The sequence below is a fragment of the Phyllostomus discolor genome, chromosome 7 (genome assembly GCF_004126475.2).
Source record: "Phyllostomus discolor isolate MPI-MPIP mPhyDis1 chromosome 7, mPhyDis1.pri.v3, whole genome shotgun sequence".
Lineage (NCBI taxonomy): Eukaryota > Metazoa > Chordata > Mammalia > Chiroptera > Phyllostomidae > Phyllostomus > Phyllostomus discolor.
Window position 1 is genome coordinate 5,983,160 of NC_040909.2, and position 22,155 is coordinate 6,005,314.

Genomic DNA, 22,155 nt, shown 5'->3' on the forward strand with positions numbered 1-22,155 from the left:
GGTAGGCAACTTGTCCCAAAGTGAAACAGCGACCCTGGCTGGGTAGCTCAGCTGGTCAGAGTGCCATCCTGACACGCCAAAGGAGCAGGTCTATCCCTGGTCCAGGCGCATACAAGCAGCAGCCAATGAAGGCATAAATGAGTGCCACAACAAACTGGTGTCTGTCATTCTCTCTCTCTATAAATATGTATATACACATATGAGGCCTGTCCAGAAAAACTCCAGCCATTGTTAACATAATGAGAACAGTTTGCATGACATCGATGTAACCTGTCAGCCAGGGAGAGTGGACTGGAATGCACATGTGTGAACAGTGACAACCTCACTGTACTAGTTAGTCAGTGGGGGTGGTAGGCTCTGTTGATTGGGCATGTGTACTGTGAGGTTGTCGTATTCAGAATGACTGAGCGAGTAAAGCAATGAATCTGCATCAAATTTTGCATTAAGCTGGAACATCCCTCCATGGAAACTATTGGGATGATTCAAAAAGCCACAGCTACGGGTAACTGGTGATTGTCAGCTTCAGCATGACAATGCACCTGCTCATGCATCATGTCTCATGGAGAGTAATTTTGGCGAAACATCAAATCATGTGACTCAGCACCCTCTTCCCCCAATCCAGATTCAGCACCCTGGGACTTCTGGCTTTTCCCTAATCTAAAATCACTTTTGAAAGGGAAGAGATCTCAGACCGTCGATGAAATTCAGAAAAACACGATGGGGCAGCTGATGGCAACAGAGAGTACTGTGTGAGGTCCTCACTGGGTGAGGTACCTATGTTGAAGGGGACTGAAGGGTCACTGTCCTATGTACAATGTTTCTTGTATCCTGTATCATTTTCAATAAATTTCTCTACTTTTCATAATGCATGGCTTGATACTTTCTGGACAGAGTATACTTTTTTAAAAATTAAATACTATTATGTGGGGGTGGGGGAGAAATTATGTTTAGGTTGCTTACTGCTGGAGTGTGAGAGGGACCCAGTAAATAACACCCCTCCTCCCGGCTCACGTTCTCAGCCAACAGACATTTTTCAAATTAAAGATAAGAATCTTACATACATGATCAAATTATAGAGAATAAACACACAAATACATGAGAGAATAAAAGTGAAACTGGGGGTAAAAAGTAAAACAGCTTTGTCCGGGAAAAATAGCTAAGGCAGTAACTGAAGGGGAGGAAGATCAGGTCCTAAAAATCAAGGGCACCTTATTTGCACATGTGTTGCAACTTCACGATCCTGTACTTATTTATTTATTTTTAAAAGATTTTATTTATTTATTTTTAGAGAGGGGAAGGGAGGAAGAGAGAGACAGAAATAGCAACGTGTGGTTTCCTCTTACGTGGCCCCACTTGGGACCTGGCTCCCAACCCAGGCCTGTGCCCTGCCTGACTGGGAATCGAACCAGCAACCCTTTGGGTTGCAGCCCGCACTCAATCCACTGAGCTATGGCCAGCCAGGGCTATCCTGCACTTTTAAAAATCGTGAACACAGCAGTCCTTTGACAACTGTCAAAAATCAAAGTGGCCCCATTAATTGAAGCACAGATACAAAAAGGAAAGTAACGCGATGAAGCTGGAAGAGCAGACGGGGCACCGAAGAATTCTGCGTTTTCCTTTAAGAGCGCCAGGAAACCAGAGGCCAGCGCCGAAGAAGGGTCTTGGAGTTCATCGGGCCACTCTGCAGGTAGAGCAGGAACGGCAGGTGCCAGTCCCCTGGATCAGGAATGACAGGGAAGGGCCAGGTTGCGAGTGGAAGATCAAGTCAAGCTTTGGACGAGGTGACACAGAGCACCTGGGAGACATCCAGACACAGACTCTGCGTGAGAAGCGGACCAGTAAGTCTGGGACACGGAGATGAGTCATCAGTGTGGGGACAAGGAAGAGGTAGGGGTCACTACGGGGCAGCTCGGAGTACAAAGAAGGTGTAGTGCAGCTTCGAGGAAGCCCAACATTTAAAGATCACCCAGCAGAGGATGCATCTGCAAAGGAGACAGAGAGGGAAAGGACAGAAAGGAGGAGAGGAAACGAGAAGCAGGTGACAGGCGCCTGGAGGTGGAGAAGGGGGCAGCGCTGCTGACACGTGCCACCGGGCGGGCGGGGGGCGTGGCCACCGAAGAGTCAGGCGGCCCGCATGGCTGTGTTCCTCAGACTTACACAGCGAGATCATTCCCGTTCATCCGACTTCTCAAGAGTTCTGAACATCAAACATCAAGGTGTACAAGAATGGCTGAAAGGAACGTCATGTGACCAAAGCACCAGGGTCACTCCAAATTCCTGAAGTTTCAGTTGGGAAAAAAAGGGCTGTCCGGTGCAGCTCCAGGTGACGCTGCTGCCACTCGTGGATCTTGTTGGGAGGGATGGATCTGTGCTGGCCTGTCCCCGCCCGGCCACCAACGGGACCACACGCAAGCGCACATCCGTACACCTGGCAGAGACGCTCGGTAATGGGGATTAGAGGAATATAAGTGACTGTGCGGATGGGGTTTGGAACAGGCTGGAATACTTAGCTTTTTCTGAGAGAGGCCTCAGAATGGCCTCGTTGGCCTCGTTAAATTAAGTGATATATAACACAAGTGAACGCGCCTAGCACAGCATCGGGCATTTGGCAGAGATTTAACAAAGTTTTTTTTGCACCCAACTGAGAGCAGCAGCCGTAAAAGACTACATTATAAATAACTGAAATCCTCACAAGTTCAGTCTGATTAGCAGAACCCTGGTCCAGAGATGAAAACTCAGAGTTTCAGGGCCAGTTATAATACAGATACAAGCAAGGTGCCCAATTTTATCACGCTTCAGGTTCCCAGGTTAGAACACAGGATTTTACTTATGGGGGCCGGGCAAGGACTATAATAAACTAACTAACCAACTAAATAAATAACTGAGATTCTCAAGAGAAGTGTTACAAATACTGGTAAATGTCACCGTAGCAAATCACTCTACTAGACAGTATTAGAAGGCACAGCACAGCATTACAGGTCAAACACACGCCAGTCTCTTCCCCTGCGCCCACCCCAGGGAGACACAGCACGAGCGACATGGCACATACGAACTGGGCCGGCTTCCGGGCCAGCCGTTCCCCCTTACCTGACCCAGGCAAACCTCTTGCCCTTCACCCCGAGTCTCAGTTTTTTTCATCTGTAAATAAGGGGCTTGACCTGGATGTGGTTACTCAGCAGGTGGTAGTTGGGTTAACAATGGCAGCCTAACACAAATTCAGCAGAGCCTTCCCTTTTGATCATTGTAACATCTACACACATTCGAAAAGTAGCGGTACCCACACGTAAGGGTATCCTTTATCTGGCCGACAGACTGGTGCGCACGTGGACCTGAGGGCCCCTCACAGTAACTGTGCAGAGTCCCTGTGGCACGCAAATCCCCGCACCAGAGGCTCTCTGGTGAGGGCAGTCTAAGACTGTGAGTAAGCAAAAGGAACCGGGCACCCTGAGCGCCGTGTCATCTGAGTTCTGGCTTGTTTTTACACACACACACACACACACACACACACACCCTTCCCATTCTTCCTTGGAAAGACTGGGAAACGTTCCATTCCTAGCCCTGCCCTGGTGGTATCTTTGGATCACCAGGGACGGTGTAGCATGACACCACAAATTCTGTTCCCTCTCACAGGCAGGTGGGGCTCAAGATTTAACCAGCTGCTCATTCAAGCAGGAAAAGCAGCAGGGCAAATCTGAGCTGGGAGTAATCCGAGACAGGCGTTCCCAAGGAAAGCAAGAGATGCCCAGAATAGATTTCTTTTTGATGGAAAACACTTTGATACTATTGCTCCTGCCTTCAAGCTCACAATGAACATAAATAAAACAGTGAGTGAACAGTTAAGTGCCCAGCCTGTGCAGAAGATTACCCTTGGGATCAGCGGGGTTTAAGACTAAGCTTTTAGGCAGTCACAAGAGATGCTGAAAGTGCATAATAAGTAGTAATCCATAATTTTACTGAGCACAACTTTGAATCATAAAGGCTATGAAGCTGGTGTGTAAAAATGAGCCTATAATGGAGATGTATTAGGGATGAGTTAATCTCTAAAATTCCTTTAGGCTAGAAAGTCAATAATTATAATTTTTAAAGAGCGTTTCATGGGTAGTAGGAACAGGTACTGTGGAACTAAATTACCTGGGCTCAGACCCAGCTTCTGCCAGTCACTAGCTGTGACCCTGGGCTAGTCACTTACCCTCTGTGTGCCTCAATTTACACCTTCGCAAAATTAGGTAAAATAGTACCTCCCTCGTGCGGTTATTCTGAGGATGCAATTAGCTAACATTGTTTAAGGCATTCGAAACAGTGCACCACACATATTAAGTGTTATACAATTGCTTGTTAAATAAAATGTGCTCAAACTTAGAACTTACAATAGCAAAGGGGAGTAGTGGGACATTGACCAAGAACCCACAAAGACAAAAACATTTCCCATCTGCCCCTTGATAGAAACATTTGCTGATATCTGCTCTAGGGTCACAGGGAACGAGTGTTGTGAAGAGTGGCATGAACGCATTTTCTAGAAAGGAGAAGATGCTGATCCCTTATTTAAGGCCCCCACCCCACCCCACCGCACCCGCGCCCACCCCATACCTGATTGTCTGCTGGTGTTCACAGACTCCCTCTGCGGGACCGGTCTGAACGGCCAGCCCTTGTGGGACTCAACGCTGAGATAAACAGTGTTTTTACAAAGTGCTCGCTCCTTTTGAAGAGAAAATGAGCTACAGCGGCAACAGGGCATTCACGGCGGAGCCTTTAATGGCCTGTATGGGCCTGCCACCACCAATGTGCCTTTTTTTCAAACTTCACTTTCTTAATCATAGTTACACACCTACTCTCTTTCTCCACCCCCCATGGAGTTCAAATGCCATGATCAGCCTCAGCAAATGACGCAGCCTTGTCTGTCAGAAATGCAGGAGGCGGGCTGCATGGAGATGCGCCGAAGCGTCCACCTCCCTACCCCAGGGACCTGCCGACCCTCCACACCGTACTCGGCAACCTCCACGCACAAGGCCACATCGGCCCAGCTCTCTGCCCCCAACTGGAATCTTTCTCAGACGTCAGAGGGCGAGGCTGTTCTGTGTCTGAGACGTGCAGCCTCAGTCTCGGGGATGGTGATGTCCTGTGTTTACCTGCTCCAGTGGACTTCACGCTCCTTGAGGGCAGCAGGATCTTGGTATGACCCTCAAATACCCTTTAAATAGCTCAGCAGATATTCATTGAAATAAAAATATCAACTCTATCCTTAATAGCAGCCCAGAAAAGCAACAATTTCCTGTGGAATAAATTAACATCATAGAAAAAAGTGGCAGTTTCACTAAAGATTGTAGTCAAAATGAACTGTAGGTCCTCTTGGTTAAATTTAGAAAAGAAAACAAATAAATTTAGAAAAGAATATCGGAAACTGAGCAGGAGGCATTTTGATTTTCTACTTCCTTCCTTCAAATTTTTCTTACATATATAAATAGGTACAGTTCAAACACACATAACAGTTGAGGGCTAGTACAACAATAACGTATTATTATTTACTAATTAGTAACCATATATAGCTATATAATATATAGATATTAACTATATATTAATATTATATTAACTATCAATGATCTATAATGTTATAATGATGCTATATAAGAAGCTATTTTAGGTTACCTGTATTCTGCTGTGTATAATGTGCACCCACATTTTTGGCCCAAACTTTTAGGGAAAAATATTTTGTTTTAATTTTTAAATTCAATGATATGTTTATTCATTTATATTTAGAAACAGGACTGATCATCGTATCTCAGGGTGTTATTTTGCATATGAATATCATTATTGCTTCCTAGAGTTACATTTTTAACACACAAGCATAAATAAAAGAATTAAAAACATTTATATAGCTATGGAATTATTACTACCCATGTATAACGCACATCCTTATTTTTCCCTCAAAAATTTAGGCAAAAAAAGTGCGCATCATACATGGCAAAATACGCTACTTGAAGGTAGCAGAAAAACACTTGTGGCTTCCACACATGCCACTAGAAACCTTCCAAAAACATATGACCAGCTGCAGACTCGGTCTCACGGCAGTTCTGTCCAGGGTTCCCGACCTTCTGCCGGGTACTTCTCACTTCGCTGCAACCACAGGACCCAACATGTGACCTATGCACTCCTAGTCAGATGCTTCCGCAGGGCGTTTCACCAGAAGGATTTGAAAGAGGGTGGACCCTCCAGGGCAGCAGGGAGCTCTCAGATGCACCACCCCCTCCATGGTCTGCAGGGGAGGAGGGTGCCCAGCACGGACAGAGAGTCCTGGCAGGGCTCCAGGCGCCCAGGCCCACCACCGACCCTGTCTTTTCCCCAGTTTGACTCCATGAGCCGGTGAGTGACTGGTCTCACCGAGGCAGGGCTGCCATCTCAGCCAGAGGTCTGAGCACTGCCCTGCAGACAAACCCCTGGGGGGATCCAGAAAAGGGGAATCCTCCTTCTTGGCCTTAATCAATCGGTTAAAACTAAGGGTGGCTTCTTTCAGCTCTGATGGGGTCCTTGTGGTGCCTCCAGGCCCCCATTCTCACCAGTCACAGGTGTTACAGGACCACACTGATGAACGCTTTGGTGACAGCACCCATTACCGGTGTCAAAGGCATTTGGCAAGAACGGTGTTTTATCGACTGGGAACGCTGAGCTACACAGAGATGGTCAACAGATATCCCCTGCATGGACGATTCACATGTTGAATTCCACAGTTTACTTTCTTGGAAAAGTTACTATTTTGGATAGAGATAACCACGCCCATCATCCGAATCCCCGTAATTCTGAGGTGTGGGACCTGCCCGAGGTCAGAGAAACAGGAAAAAGGGCCCCTTGGCCCCTCCTCCGTGCGTGCGGACAGCAGAGATGCTGCGCCTTCCTTTTCTGCCACCACAACGACACCCCGATGATGTTAGTACCAGTGCTGAACAGTCTCTTGCAGAAAAGAGAAGAGGAGGAGACAATCAGTTCGCTTTATGAGGCCAGTATTAGCCGAATAGCAAAACTAGACAAAGACAGCACAAAGAAAACCGCAGAGCAATACTCCTCATGAATATAGATGCAGAAATCCTTAACAAAGTACCAGCAAATAAAATTCAGCAACATATAAAAAGGGCTATATATGGTGACCACGTATCGTTTATTCTGGGGATCCAAGGCAGACTCAATATTTAAAAAAAATCAATCAATATAATCTGCATTATTAACAAGCTAAACAAAGAAAAGAGCCCTGGCTGGCGTAACTCAGTGGATTGAGCGTGGACCAGGAACCAAAGTGTCCCAGGTTCGATTCCCAGCCAGGGTACATTCCTGGGTTGCAGGCCATAACCCCCAGCAACCGCACATTGATGTTTCTCTCTCTCTCTCTCTCTCCCTCTCTCTCTCTCTCTCTCTCCCCCTTCCCTCTCTAAAAATAAATAAAATCTTAAAAAAAAAAAAAAAGAAAAACCACACAATCTTTCCAATTGATGTAGAAATAGCATTTGACAAAATTCAACAGTGATCCATCATAAACACTCTCAAAACACTAGGAACAGCCCTGACTGGTGTGGCTCAGTGAGCTGGATGTCATTCTGCAAACCAAAGGGTTGCGGGTTTGACTCCTGGTCAGGCTACATGCCTGGGTTGTGGGCCAGGTTCCTGGCTGGGGGCGCACAAGAGGAAACAGATCGAGGTTTCTCTCCTGTATCAATGCTTCTCTCCCTCTCTTTCTCTCTCCCTGCCCCTCTGAGAACAAATAAACAAAATATTTTAAAAATTAAAAAAGCATAAACAAATGGGACTACATCAAACTACAAGCCTCTGCATGGTTAAAGAAAACACCAGCAGAATGGAAAGGGAACGAACCGCATGGGGAAACATGTTTGCCAATGACACCTTGGACGAGGGTTTGACCTCCAATATACATCAAGAACTCAGCCCTGGCTGGTGTGGCTCAGCGGACTGAGCGCTGGCCTGCGAACTGAAGGTTGCCTGTTCGATTCCCAGTCGGGGCATGTGCCTCTGGGTTGCAGGCCGGGTCCCCAGTTGGGAGTGTGCAAGAGGGAACCAATTGATGCATATCTCTCGCACACTGATGTTTCTCTCCCTCTCTTTCCCCCTCCTTTCATCCCTCTTTAAAAAAAGTAAGTAAATAAATAAAATATAGAGAGGGTTACTCTCTAACCTTATCCGAAATAGCTGAAATAAAAAGCTCAAGAAAAACATGGTAAGGCTTAGGGCGGTTAGTGGAGGGCTGGACTTCCAGGCTAACGTAACACTGCACTCCCACCCCTAGAAGAAGTAAGTCACCCACAGCTGCCTTATTCGGGTATGTTTCTAACAAGGTAGAAGGTAAGGAAATGGAGGAAGAGGTTTGTCCTTTATCTTGAATGCTGGATGGACGCTTGTGCGTCCTGCCATAAGCAGAAATCACCAGTCCTCACAAACTTGTGGAGTTTGAAGACAGACAGACGACAAGCATAGTAAAGCATACTGGGTTCCGTTTGGGGCTTTGATGGCATTTTAAAGCACACCGTCTGAAACCCTTTAGTGATGCATCTTGGGTCTTTCTGATTTAGGGCGCCCCATTGGGTAAAGTGACTCCAAAAGTGGGTGAGGAAGTGGGTGACCACCTAGCACTAAAAAAAAAAAAAAAAAAAAAAAAAAAAGACAAGACCTGGGGCTGTGGTCCCATATAAAGAGCCAGCTCCAATATTCAGGCCTGTCCCACCTCTTCTGAACCCTCCCCTGCCTCCCACCCACGTCCAGCAAAGTAGAATGGGAGAGGGCGGGGAGACAGGAGGGCAGAGCCCACAGACACCACCAAACACCTAACTGCAGCAATAGCACGTGATCTGCAGATGCTTCTTACTAGTGCAGACTCTCCTCCACGAGAACTGAAGTCCAGCCTGCCCCACCCCACCTCCCCAGTACACCCTTGCCCCCTTGCTCCTCCAGCGCCGCTTGCTCAAGAAACACCCAGTACGTGAACTTTCGTGCCCGGGCCCCAGAACAGGCTCCTCTGGCCTGGGGTACCTCTTCCCACAGCGTCTGTCTGTCCAAGTCCTATTCACCTTTATGAGGATGAAACCACCCCAGGTCCTCTGAGTGAGAAATAACCGCCATGTCTTCGGTGTTCCTGCGGGCCTCTGGGGATACCTGTGCAGGCACAGAACTGGGCACGCTCTGCTTTGTCTCCTACCGAGCTGATGGGCATGTCTCCCCCACCGATCCGTAAACGCCAAGGACGGGGCTGCCTCTCCCGATCATGCCACTCCCTCGTGCACCCGGCGAAGCGGCAGGTCAACGCACGTCAGTCACACGCTGACCGAAGGAGCACCTCAAACGTGACGCCAGGGGCCCGTAGGGCAACTCAGCAAACACTCCTCAGCCCTCGACACATGACAGGAACTGCGCCCGATAGGTATTTCTCATGCTTCAGGAACTCAACACGGAGGGGGACAGACACTCAGGCACCTCCACGCTCTGCCCAGTACGGCAGGGGCAGCAGGGGCACAGTGTCACCGCAGTGCTTCTCAGACTTCCTGCGCACCGGTGGACGCATCGCCCGACTGCAGGCCCGCGGGTCTGGGGGGCGCGGAGAGTCCGCGTCCCTCACAGGCTCTCAGGCGACGCTGACGCTGTAGGTACGACCCCAGTGCTCCAAGTGATGAGGGGCAAAGGTGCAGCAGAAAGGGGGAGAGCGGCTGCACCGGAGGGGCGTGAGAAGACGGTCTTCAGAGGGACGGGGGTTCACCCAAGAGAACCCCAGGGCGGCAGGGCAGGGCAAAAGAAGAAAGCTGGCCCAGGCCTCTGCCCATCAGAACCACACGGGCTGGCAGGGGGACGGCGCTGCACGGACACAAAAGCAGAGTGCCCTAGGAGAAGGGGGGAAGGAGTGTCTGGCCGCTTCTCTCCCCGAGAAAAGCAAGTATGCAGGGAGTCCAGAGGCCTGGGTAGGACTCTGCTGGCAGACGTGGGCGGGGACACCGAGCCAAAGGAATACCAGGGCAAAGGCCCCGAAGTTGGAGAACACAGGTCACGAGGGGACAGCCAGCAGGGGGAGACCGTGGGCAACCCGGGGGGAGAGGCCGAGAGGGGGCCGGGCCTGGAGGACCTCGAACATCCACAACACAGCTGGCAGCCCTAGACAAGTCGACTGGGAGTGGCGGTCAGCACCAACAGGACATCCTTAAGCTTCTGCCTCTTCCGTCTCACGGAGGGCAGTGACGAATCTCTGTGAGCAGCTTAGAATAATCTCAGTTAAATCAGCAGTCCTCCCCTTAATCCTACTGAAAACCAGGCACCACCTGCCGCTCCTGCATCCCCACTCCTCCCGGGCTCTCTGCAGACATCTTGCTGGCTCAGAGTGACAGCCTACGGTGTGGACGTGGGGACAGAAGGCGAGCTTTACCCACCACGGGCAGGAGCACCTGTCAGAACCACCGAGAGCTCAGGACCTCTGCTCCACGTCCCGCTCCGCTGACAAGCTCCCAGCCTCTATTGTTCCCTGTGATGCACAGGAATCGAAGCTCCTTCAAGAACGAGCCAAAATCAGTCTCTCCGGCTCTGCCTGTTAGCGTCATCTCTCCCAAAAGGGAGGAGCAGGGGAAGGTGCAGGTGAAACCCTGTGCTCTCTTCATGAACTCTGGAAAATGCATCCGACCTCTCTTAGGCACACCCCTAACACCCTGCCTTGACCTACATCCGCAAATAAATACAGGAACGATTACTGTCTACCTTCATTCATGTCCTCACTCTTCCAACAAGCACTTACCGAGTCATACCAGGAACTGTGCTGCGCTCGGGGGGCTCCCTCTCCCACCCCAGAGGTCCTTTCCCTTTCCTCCTAGGTCACTCCACTCTGAGTACCCCAGCAGCTTGCCGTTTCCCCAAAATACCAAATGCACTCCTGCCTCAGCACTCCAGAATGCTCTTCCTCCGGTATGCGCGTGCACCACGCCCTGGCTTCACTCTGATTTACTCACGGGAGCTGGCTCCGGTCCCTCCAACAAAAAGGCATTCTCAGGCCCCTTACTGTTCTTCTCGGCACTTACCACCACTGGGCACTTAACATCAATTTATTTTTATTGTGCGCCGACCGCCCCCACTAGAATGTAAGCTCATGCTCCTTAAGAGAGGCCTCGCCTCCTCTGCCCACTGCTGTGTCCCCACACGCTGAACAGCATCTGGCACTGACACAGCTGCTGAGCACGCCGAATGAGAATGAAATGGGAAGCCACTCGGAGCAGGACGACACAATCAGAGCTGAGATGGAAGGAAAACAATCCCTTAGCTGAACAAGGGTCATCCACTCCCCAAAGGGGAGGAAATCTCGCAGCATGTCACTAAAGTTTAAAAAGCAAATCAAAACCAAACCAAACCCTGGCACAGGTGAAAGGCGAAGAGTGTCTAAATTAGGATGGGGGTTTACTGAGCACCTATTATGCAAATACCTCAGTAAAAATGTAGTCACTCCCTGGCTGGCGTAGCTCAGTGGATTGAGCGCAGACTGGGAACCAAAGTGTCCCAGGTTTGATTCCCAGCCAGGGTACATGCCTGGGTTGCAGGCCATGACCCCCAGCAACTGCACATTGATGTTTCTCTCTCTATCTCCCTCCCTTCCCCTCTAAAAATAAAAACAAAACAAAAAAAAATGTAGTCACAGCCCCTGCTCTCACGGAGCTACAATACTGTACGTGATTATATAATTGCTGTTGTGATAAATGCCACAAAATACACATGCAGGAGAGAGGACGAGCCAAGGCGAAGGCCAGAATTTCGGTCTTACGTAACTAGAGGGATGGCGTGCCATCCACACACAAAGGGAACAAAAGGGAAAGGAGTCTCGTTGCAGACACAGTGAGTGTGAGGGTCAATGGGACAAATGGAAGGGTAGGTCTAGTATTTAGGAGCAAAACAAGGACAGAAATACGGATCTGAAAGCCATTTGTAATTTGTTGACTGTGCCAACAAGCCTTTACTTGGAAGACACGTGAGCCCAGTGTTACTTGCTGATCCTCAGGATAGTTCTGGGAAGGTTATATGACGTTGAGGTTTTACAAACTGACACAGGAAAAATAAGCTTACGACTTGTGTGCATCACTTACATATGCATCTCCTGTACGTCAATTCCTTCCAGGAGACCATCTGAAGTGCAGCTACTGGGCTGAGCTAATAACAATAATAAAACCTGCTCCTCACAGCTGCGGCGGCACACTACAAAAACTAGAGAGTGGGAAAGATTACTCACTGGCACCAAATGTTTCTATCAGAGGGTTTGGATACAGAAACAGATCGTTTTCAGCGTCCTGTCCCCACAGTCAAAAAGCACTGCAAGCGATCTCACTTGCAACCTGGCGACAACTCTTCCGGAGTGTATCAGCTCTCTCTCTTTTTAACTGCGGTAAAAGACGCATAACAGAATTCACCGTTTTAACCATACTTAAGGGTACAGTTCAGTGGCACTGAGTACACTCACACGGCTGTGCACCAGCGCCACCACCCAGCTCCAGGACTTCTCCATCTTCCCCAGCTGAAACTCTGTCCCCGCCGAACACTCATTTTTCCATCCCCAGCACCCCCATCCCCTGGGCAGTGACCAGGATACTTTCTTTCTAAATACCCGACTACTCCAGTTACTCCTCTCAAGTGGAGTCATACGGGAGTTGTCATTTGTAACTGGCATATTTCACTTAGCATAATGTCTTTTAGGTTCTTCCACGTTGTAGCGTGTGTCGGAATTTCCTTCCTTTTTAAAGCTGAATGATATGCCATTGTGCGTATGGAACAAAATGTGCCACGTTTTGTTTATGCTTTCAGCCATCGATGCATGCCTGGGTTGCTTCCACCTTTTGGCTACCGTGAATAATGCTGCTATGACCACGGCGGACAAATATCTGTTCCTGGGCTTAATTTTTAAAAGCATTTTTTGTATTCTGATCAGATATGCAGCACTCTCTGCACAGATATATTGGGCCATATTTGTTTTGTTTTTTATTTATTTTATTTTTAAAGACTTTATTTTTAGAGAGTGGAGAAGGGAGGGAGAAAGAGAGGGAGAGAAACATTGATGTGTGAGAGATACATTGACCAATTGCCTCTCCACACCCCTAGCCAGGGACCTGGCCTGCAACCTAGGCATATGCCCTGACTGGGAATCGAACCGGTGACCTTTTGATTCACAGGCCTGCACTCAGTCCACTGAGCCACAGCAGCCAGGACTGTTTTTGTTTTTTTAAGCTTTTATTTATTTATTTTTAGAGAGACGGGAAAGGAGGGAGAAAGGGAGATAATCATTGATGTGTAAGCTGCTTTTCACACACCCCAACTGGGAACCCAGCCTGAAACCCAGGCATGTGCCCTGACCAGGAACTGAACTGGTGACCTTTCAACTCCCGGGACAGAGCCTAACCCACTGAGCCACACCAGTCATGGATTGGGCCACATCTGAACTGGTCTACTTTGCCGGCCAAAAGCCCAAACTCTGGCTCTTAGCTTAACGGCCTTGAACACAGTCAGTCAGATCCACCAGAACACAGGGGCTATCGTGGCCTCCTATGGCCTGCTGTTCTGCAAACAGCTAAGTATCCTCAGCTTCACTGAGGAGGGGAGCATGTCTTTACTTAATGCTTTGGGGATAGTCTGCCTCAAGCTCTAGCAGAGCTGCGAGACTTTAAAGATCAGAATATTTTAACAGTAACTTTTCTTCCATCCGTTATTCAGTCATCAACCAGGACAGTCCCAGGATCACCTACAGTGACCTGGAAAAACAAAAAATTCCTCACTTCTGGTTCATTTGTACTCTTGTCTTAACAAGAGATGTTTCCAATCTCTAGATACTGTGTTGAAACTGAAGAAGTATACGCTGGGACAATAATGCAAGTGTTCCCTCCTCCAAAGGCCTTAAACTTACAAAGGCCATCTTAGTATATGACAGGGGTCAGGTAACTACAACCAGTGGATCTGGCCCATGCCTGTTTTATACATAAAGTGTTACCGGAACACAGCCAAACCCATTTGTGTATGTGTTATGTACAGCTGCTTTGGTGCTACAACACCAGAGTTGAGTAACTGCAACCGAAACTGTATGACCAACAAATCCTAAAATATTTACTATCTGGCTCTTTACGGAAAATGCCTGCCAACTCCTGGGTCACACATATTGGTTCATTCTCCCCAACTGGAAACAAGTGGTGATGTGATCAGCTGTTTGGGTGGAAAAGGCCTTACTAAACCGTCGGGAAGCTGGCTGGAACCACACAAAGGGGTGGCAACACTAACAAATCAAAAGTAGGAAAGTAGATGCCACACCTGTATTTTAGGAGGGGCTCAGAACACACCTTTAGAAAAACACCGTGGTCTCATTTTCCATCAGCCAGCCCACACGATGACCCAGGAGTGGCCATGGGGCAAACATTAGGGTCGCATACAAAATAATAAAGGAACCTCCTGCATCCAGTAAGAAGTGTCTCCAGACACGGCTTCTTAAGTTACCCAGCCAGCCAGCTAGTCGGCCGGCTGGCCGGCCAAACTCCACAAGTCTCAGGGTGAACCCCACAAAGGTTGCTTTTTTGATAACTGATTTTCCAAGATTCCTTCAGCTCCCTCTCCCCACCCACATGCCAAGCAGCATCAAACTCTCTCATCCATCTAATCGATGTCCAAATTCAACAGCGTTACCCACAACATAACCTGAAGAGGAAAGAGGGCAAAATTGATTTCTTGATGAGTATGAATTCATATCACAAGTGCACATGTCCTCTCAAAAAGCACGTTCTTCCTCTCAGTTCTAACTGCTCATTGAGAGGTAAGGCTGAAAATGAACACCACGATCTGAAAAAAGTCAGCAGAAAATCCAGGGAATGAACAGTACTCAGAAGCACAAGTTTCCCCACACAGTGTCATTTCAAAATCAAGAGAATCAAGAATCCCTGCGTCCGGATGACTAGCAGAAAAAGCCTGCCTCTCTCTTCCCTCCTGAGACGAGAGCGGTGATGCACCTGGACACACACCCCTGCCCTCCGTGCTCAAGGGTGACACTGCAGATGGCGTGCGCTCCCTGCTCTGCGTCATGCCATCGGCAGGGCAGGTGAGTAATCCCACAGGGGCCGCAACGGCATTACTTCCACCAACAAACAGCTGGGCTGGCGCTCAGATAATAGAGCTTTTCGCCTTGGGTAACCCCTTAATATCACCATGCCTCAGGGTCTGTTCCTCTGTAAAATGAATGGCTTTGACACAGGAACTCGAGGGCCCCTTTTAATACCTGTATTCTAGCTCTCCGTAATTACACCTGGGTAGCTCACTGCACGACACATGGCATGCCAATGGCATGCATCAACAAGTCCTACTTCGCTCTGTGAAATCCTTCTCCACCTACTCTTTCATCACAAAATCAGTGTGACAAACTAGACAAGATTCCAGGAACACACGTGTGACTCTTGAAGCCAGTTTCAGTGAAAACTGTGTACCTGGGTTTAGTGGGTCAAAAGGCAGTATTCTAAAATATTTTTAAAAATTGATTTGAGAGAGAGAGAGAGAGAGACCGACCTGTCGCTCCACTTGTCCACGCACCCCTGAATTGCCTCCCGTATGCGCCCTGGTCGGAGAACGAACTACAATCCCAGCACGTGAGCATGATGCTCTGGCCACCTGAGCTGCTACCTGGCCAGAGCCACAAGGCAATATGCTAACACTGGGCCTTTCACCCATGAAATAGACATTTCCTTCTGGGGTTTAAATTCTCAGATCTGGGATCAAAACCTCAGCAGGGGCCTTGGGAAAACGCTGGGAAGACCAATAGCAGCAGATCTTTGAGGAGCTACTTATTAGTGGTTGCAAAACAAGAGTGTGTGTGTGTGTGTGTGTGTGTAGGCGGCTCCTCTCTCTTAAGCTTATGGGCCAGCAAACAGTATGCAGGCTTGGTGACCCCATTTTGCTCTCACAAATAAAGAAAAAGAAAGAAGCGAGTGAGGGGAGGGGAGACTAGAAAGAATAAATTTGGTGGGTCTAGGCCTCGTGAGCAAGAAGCTGTGGAGAACACTCACTGACTGGGGAGCCTGTCCCTCTTGCTCATCCGAGACGCACCAGAGAGGCGTGGCCTGAGCCCTGGGCTCCCAGGGGCCCAGAGGAAAGGAGCCGAACCCCACTGCCAGGAGGGGGAGATGGCAGCCTCTGTGGGTGCTCAGCCCAAGCCTATGCTGTAGGTTGCCAGGAAGCTATGCACTACTATCCTCCTGACCTTTAAGATAAAATGAATTGCCAGGGAGAAGGACCGTGGGCTTTATCTCATAGAACCCGACTCAGTTGGATTCATAACTCAAGATCCAAAGATGGGCCTCGGGGGAACAGTTCTCAAGACTGACTGCAAAATTTTGCACATACGTAAGTATGTGTATTTTGGGGGGTTCATTGCTTTCCTTTTCAAAGAGGTTCAAGGTATCATAGACACAGAATATGATTTTTAAAAAATCTAATATATTACTCTTTTTTATTACACCTCTACTTAATTATCCAACAGACACCTAAGGAATTTAAATTTCAAATATTTCCAAAGAGAAAACTGAGCAAGGTTCAAAGTTGGTGGTGAATTTTGAGAATGTGGCATGCCTGCTAATGCTGACTCTCCTTAATGTTCAGCAAGACAACAAAAATGACATATTAAGATTGATTCCAGCCCTGTCTGGTGTGGCTTAGTGGGCTGAGAGCTGGACTGTGAACCAAAGGTTTGCTGGTTCGATTCCCAGCCCAGGTTACATGCCTGGGTTGCGGACCACATCCCCCCGTGGTGGGCGTGCGAGAGGAAGCGAATTTGTTTCTTTCCCTACTTCTCCCTCCCTTCCCTTCTCTCTAAAAAATCCATAAATAAAATCTTAATTAAAAAATTAAAAAATATATATTTTTAAAAAGAATGATTACAAATGACCTGAGGGGTAGACTGCTTCCCATGGGAGCAGCTGGAACCAGCTGGGTCACCGTCAGCCACGGGCGACGCAGCGGGAGAGCAGGAACGAACACCGGACCCGGCGTGGGGAGACGAGGAGTCGGGTCTCCAGCCCTGGCTCCGCCTGCTGCTGCTCTGTGATGCTGGACAAGTCCCTTCTCCTGCTGTGCCTGGGTCCTCAGCTGTAAAAGGCAGGCCACTGACACACAGGCGTGGTTTGCAAACTCTCTTAAGGCAGCAAAATTCTATTTAGACAAAATCGTCTAGAATTCACCAGAAGTTAAGACACACTCAAAGTGGCAGGCTGAACACTCGCATTTATCTCCACTGCTCTAGAAACCCAAGTTATTCTTAAACATCTGCGCTCACTGAGCCTTCCTTTTCCACACAATTGTCTTAACTGTACTGACTAGTGGAAACCTGAACACTTCTGTCAGGCAGGAAATGATCCCCACTTCACAGATGAAGGACCCGAATCGCCAGCATCTAAGGAACCTGCCCAAGCTCTCACAGCTGGGAAGGGGCGCAGTGGGATTCAAGCCCAGGCAGGCTTGAGTCTGGGCCCTGCGCACGGCCTCTCAGACCGACAGTCAAGGAACAGCAGAGCTCCCAGAGAAAAAAGCTGAAAGAGAGAGAGGGATTAGAAATGTCACCAAACTTCGGAAGATGCGAAGCAGACAGCTGAGCAGCAACGGACTCAGATGGAGAGCACTGGGCACTGCAGATGGCCAGCCCCTGCAGACCCGTCCCAAACGCAGCCGCTGGGGACGCGCAGGTCTCCTCTCTGGGGGTGAGCGTGAGGGAAGGCTGAAAACAGGCAGGACTAGTCCCCATCCCAGGCAGGTCCCTGCTCCATCACTGCCCCAGCGGCAAAGTGGAGTTTATTCTCTGAACAGGACAAATGAGAGCCTCCGGACTCAGGTGACCAGGGCACCACTGAGGATGAGGAGGCGGCACCGCTCGGGGGAGTGAGCGCAAGTCGGCACGCAGAAGCGAGAGCTCCCCATTCTCTCCCACCACAAGGTTCCTGGAATAGCAGCCAGGCTGATGCCACCTCGTCCGGAGCCTGAAGAAGCCCCATGGATTCTGCGCAATTTCACTGAAAGGGACAGGCCCGTCACCCCGCAGCGGACGCTCTCAGAATGCGGCCTCAGACCAGGAGTACCATCACTGAAGAATTTGTCAGACGTGCAAATTCTCAAGCCCACGTCAGACCTACTGAATAAGAAATTCAGAAGTGAGGCCCAACAACTAGTGAACAAGGCCACCAGGAGAGTCTAATGCCCACTGAAGTTTGAGAACCACTGCCCTATGGGGTGGCCCCAACTGTCAGCAACCCCATCCCACCCCCAAAAGCTTCCATCTGGCTTATTTGAAAGACAGTCTGGAGTCACCAGAAGTCTCAGAAAAGATGCTATCCTGAAAGAGAGAGACCAAAACAGATCTCACAGGGCCACGCTAGCGAATGGGAGGGAAGCAAGACAGGGCCTGGTTTGCTCGGCTGCCCCCGGGCCCCCACCATCACACTGCCACTGAGCTCCGTCTCGGGCTCTTCGGAAGAGCTAGAAAACCAGTGAAGCAGATGCTTCCTTCGGTCCGGACCAGCTCTCGCCTATGCCTCTATACTGGTCTCTATGTCCCAGATCCTTGAAACGAATGCGGCAGTTCAAACTGACACTCTTGGTGGGAACTACCTCTGATAATTCCCTTGCTTGGAAGTAACTCTTGTCTCTTTGAATGAACAAAAAGCATTTGAATGAAAAAAAAAATCATAAAAGCATTTTTATGCTAAAGGGTTGCTACATGCTGCATCTGCATTAGACGCAGAAGTGAAATGCGCTGCTTTAACTCGATCACGCCTTTTTTGCTTCGCTGTATCGTACAGGCTCTCCCTGGCTCACCCTTTCAGGCTAAATCTTAATCCAAAAAAAAAAAATTCCCCTATTACTGCTTTTCACTAGTCTCTAACTCACCCCAAGTGTGACTGCCACAACCAGATCATTCCTCTGCTTACAAATCCCTCAACAACCTCGCTATCAAAAATACCTCATTTCTATTTCCTTCTTCTGCCTCCTTTAGTCCAGCTCATTTTCCCAGCCCCCTTGGCTCCCACTAAAGACCCTTCCCTCTCTCAGGCCACCTCGCTCCTCCACTGGAATACAAATCTCCTTCGGGAGGGGTTTATGAAACCAAGGGCCCTTAGGACTTTGATGAAATAATTTATTTCTAAATCCTGGCTCTGGAAATCATTCATTCTCTCCCTCTCTCTCCCCCTCCCCCCCCAACAACCAGAAGACAGTACCCCCAGCTTGACCAATCGCCACAGGCCAGACCTCTGGCAGGCTAGAGAAAACATCATGAGCTAAATCATGGTTCAGTTCCTGAGCCCTAAGATGGAAGGACCCCCCCCACACCTTCCCATGAAACCAGACAGAGGGGCATGGGAACAGACCCTGAAGAAACGATTCATTCCCCTTATGTCACCTCTGACCAATCAGCTCCCAGCACGACACCAACCCCTAACCCGTGGTGCCTTGTGAGTCTGCCGTGTATAATCTGTAACCTATATGCTATGGATGAGTCCAGGCTTTTGAGCATTAGCTTCCAGTTCTCCTGGATGGTGCTATTCATTAATAAAATAGCTAATATGTCTCCACTGTAATTCTCGGTGTTTAGTGTTCCGCTCTGCTAGAGCCAGTGAATGAACTCTCTGTTCTGTAACATTTCAGAGTGATGAAAAACTTATGCCAGTAAAGATTAAACTAAAAAACAAAACAAAACAAAAAAACCCTTATGCCAGGCATTATCAAAAAATGCCACAAATGTTCTCATTTAATCCTCACACCAATACTGAGAATTAGGAATCATCTCTATTTTTGCATTTGGAAAACGGATGCTTAGAGAAATTAACTTGCCCAAGGTTACAACTTGGTTTTTAATCCAAATCCTTAAATCTCCAAAGACACGCTTAGCCATTCTGCTCGACCATCTCTAGAGGTTTGACTCAAACACCTGGAAGAAAAAGTTGCCTTATGCTTGGAGAAAATAAGAGCAAAAAGAGCTCTGTCTAGTATTACTTCCTTTTTAAACGGGGTCCTCCAGACGCTGAGGTCTGTGCAGCCAAAGCCCAGCAGGGAACAGGCTTCCAGCATCATCTCCCCACCCGGGGGGCTCCGCACGACTCAGCAGCTGGCCCAGCAGCCTCCCCAGCAGGAACAGAGGCAGAGCGCAGGAGGACGGCTGGCCCTGGCGCCCAGAATACCGGCAGGGAACAAGTGGTTACGACATCCCGCTCCACGCAGCCCATCCGTCCACTTTCCGTGGACTGGGTGGTGGTGCTGGGAGGTATCCCAGGGTGGGGCACAGTGGCTGCCCACACCAAAAGATTTCCAGATCCTCTTTTAAGGAGACAAGGTGTTAATCTAATAATCAGGGGCAAGCAATGACTTCTAAGGAAAAGCCTGTGTTTCTACAACACAGCTAACTTCGAGGGCACAAAGAATGTCCACAGCGACAAGAGAAGGTGCTTCGGGGCTGCCTATTAGAATGTAGAGATGGCCACCACCCCTTCCTCGACGGGGGGGGCTTCAAGTCAATTTTCTCTTGTCCGTGACAGAAAAGGAAGGCGGGCACCCCAATGTCTCCCACTCCGAGGGCCTCAGAGGCGCGCCTCTCAGCCCTTCCTTCTCAGAGCTGAGACGCCGTGTCAGTCCATCAGCCCACGCAGCCCCAAGCCTCCTCTCCCTCTCTCCCCTACAGTCTCCCTCATCCTCCTTTCCCCACCCGTCTGCCCGCTAAACCTCGCTTCCCCTACCGGCCCCGCCCCTCTTTCCTCCCCACACGGTCCCTTTCCCCTCAGCTACCAGCCGCCCAGCCATCGGTACCTTGAGCGTCACATCGCACAGCTTGCCCTGCCGCCGGATCTCCTCCATGACGCCGTAGCCGCGACTAGGCAACTCGGACACGGAGAAGTGCACCAAATCTTCCAGCTCCTCCGCGCCGTCCTCCACCATCTTCCCCGGCCGCCGCGACTGCGCAGGCCTGGCCGGCCGGCTCTCAACTAATCAGGGCGGGGCGCGGACACGCGCCGACGACAGCTCCGGCGCTGCCCCGGGATTAGACTGGCCTGCGCGGCCGCCGTAGTTAGAGGTGGCTCCGCGCCGGAAGCCCTGCGGCCCCGCTTCCTGGTTCCTGAGCAGCCTCCGTGCCCTTCTCCCGACCCTCGTCTCGCGTCTGCAGCTGCCGCATTCTTCCTAAAATCAACGGTCCCATCTCCCGTTTTTCCGATTCTGCCCGGACCTTACTCGTATCTCAACAGAGGACCACAGACTTCATTTCCGCCACCACTCCACTACTTCCGGAACCTCCGGAAGCGGCCCGTTGCCATGGCGGCCGTGTACACAGCTGGGCTGTCGCGCTCACTGGTTTTAGCTCGCAGCGGTTGTAGCGGTCGTGCTGCAGCAAGGCTGCTACCTCCGTCGCGGTGAGCAGGGCCCACGCGCTGTCGGAGTGGGAAAAAGGGGGGTCCGAGAGGGGGTGTGCTCCCGGGCGGCGGACAGCGGCTGGGATCCAAACACCGCTCCACCCAGGAGTCCACCAGCTTGGCTCGCTGATTTGAAAACCCGGCGGTGCAGGAAGCTGCTTCGCAGGGGCCCTTTCTGCCTTGCTGAAAGCTTGGGGTCTCCGGACCTAAGGTTCCCTGGCCGCACGAGGGTCCTATGTCGTGCCTGAGGTTCAGAGGGAGTGAGGCAGGGGGCCAGAGGTTTTCTGGGCTTTCGTGCACTTAACGGTTTTCAAACTGCAGGGGCTTTTAGGATCGACAGTCTGAGCCCTTTGCTTTACAGATGGAACTGCTCTAGAGGAGGACAGGAATGGTCCTACGGCCCAGTGCCTCTCAGACTCGACAAGAGGGGTCTGGCATGTTGGGTGAGAAAAAGGAGAAAGGCCAGTTTTGCCTGGATCGGAGTCTTTAGTCCAAGGCTGGGTGCGTTTGGCTCCTGTTTTGGAGCTGTTCAGATGCTGCTGCAGCTCTGGTGGCTATGAGAGTTTCCCATGAGAGCCTCTGGTCTGGACATGAGTGCTGGAAGATGGGGACCCACCTGGTGCCTACTGTCCCAGCATATACTCCCTCTCCTCTGATCGAGTCTTCACGTGCTCGGTGGCAATTCTGTGCATTCCCACCCCTAAAACAAACGAGAAAAGTGTGAGCCTCTACAACAGAG

At 49.8% G+C, this 22,155-nt stretch overlaps 2 protein-coding genes and 1 long non-coding RNA gene across 3 annotated transcripts in view; 1 reads left to right on the top strand and 2 right to left on the bottom strand.

Moving 5' to 3' along the window:
• KLHL18 (kelch like family member 18) overlaps positions 1 to 20,976 on the bottom strand; it is a 45,204-nt gene extending 24,228 nt beyond the window's left edge. Inside the window, 1 exon segment of the mRNA XM_028518205.2 lies at positions 20,818 to 20,976. Within this exon segment, the coding sequence (XP_028374006.1) occupies positions 20,818 to 20,946 (129 nt within the window). The 5' untranslated portion in view covers positions 20,947 to 20,976.
• Positions 1,264 to 13,175, bottom strand: LOC118501549. Its single transcript, XR_004904169.1, has 2 exons — positions 13,113 to 13,175; positions 1,264 to 1,360 (listed from the first exon to the last, which is right to left on the bottom strand). It is a non-coding gene; the product is annotated as an uncharacterized LOC118501549 (long non-coding RNA).
• A 316-nt stretch (positions 20,977 to 21,292) lies between the features above and the next one.
• Positions 21,293 to 22,155, top strand: part of KIF9 (kinesin family member 9) — a 42,620-nt gene continuing 41,757 nt past the window's right edge. The window contains 1 exon segment of the mRNA XM_028518926.2: positions 21,293 to 21,416. The gene's annotated coding sequence lies outside the window, so the exon portion shown is untranslated.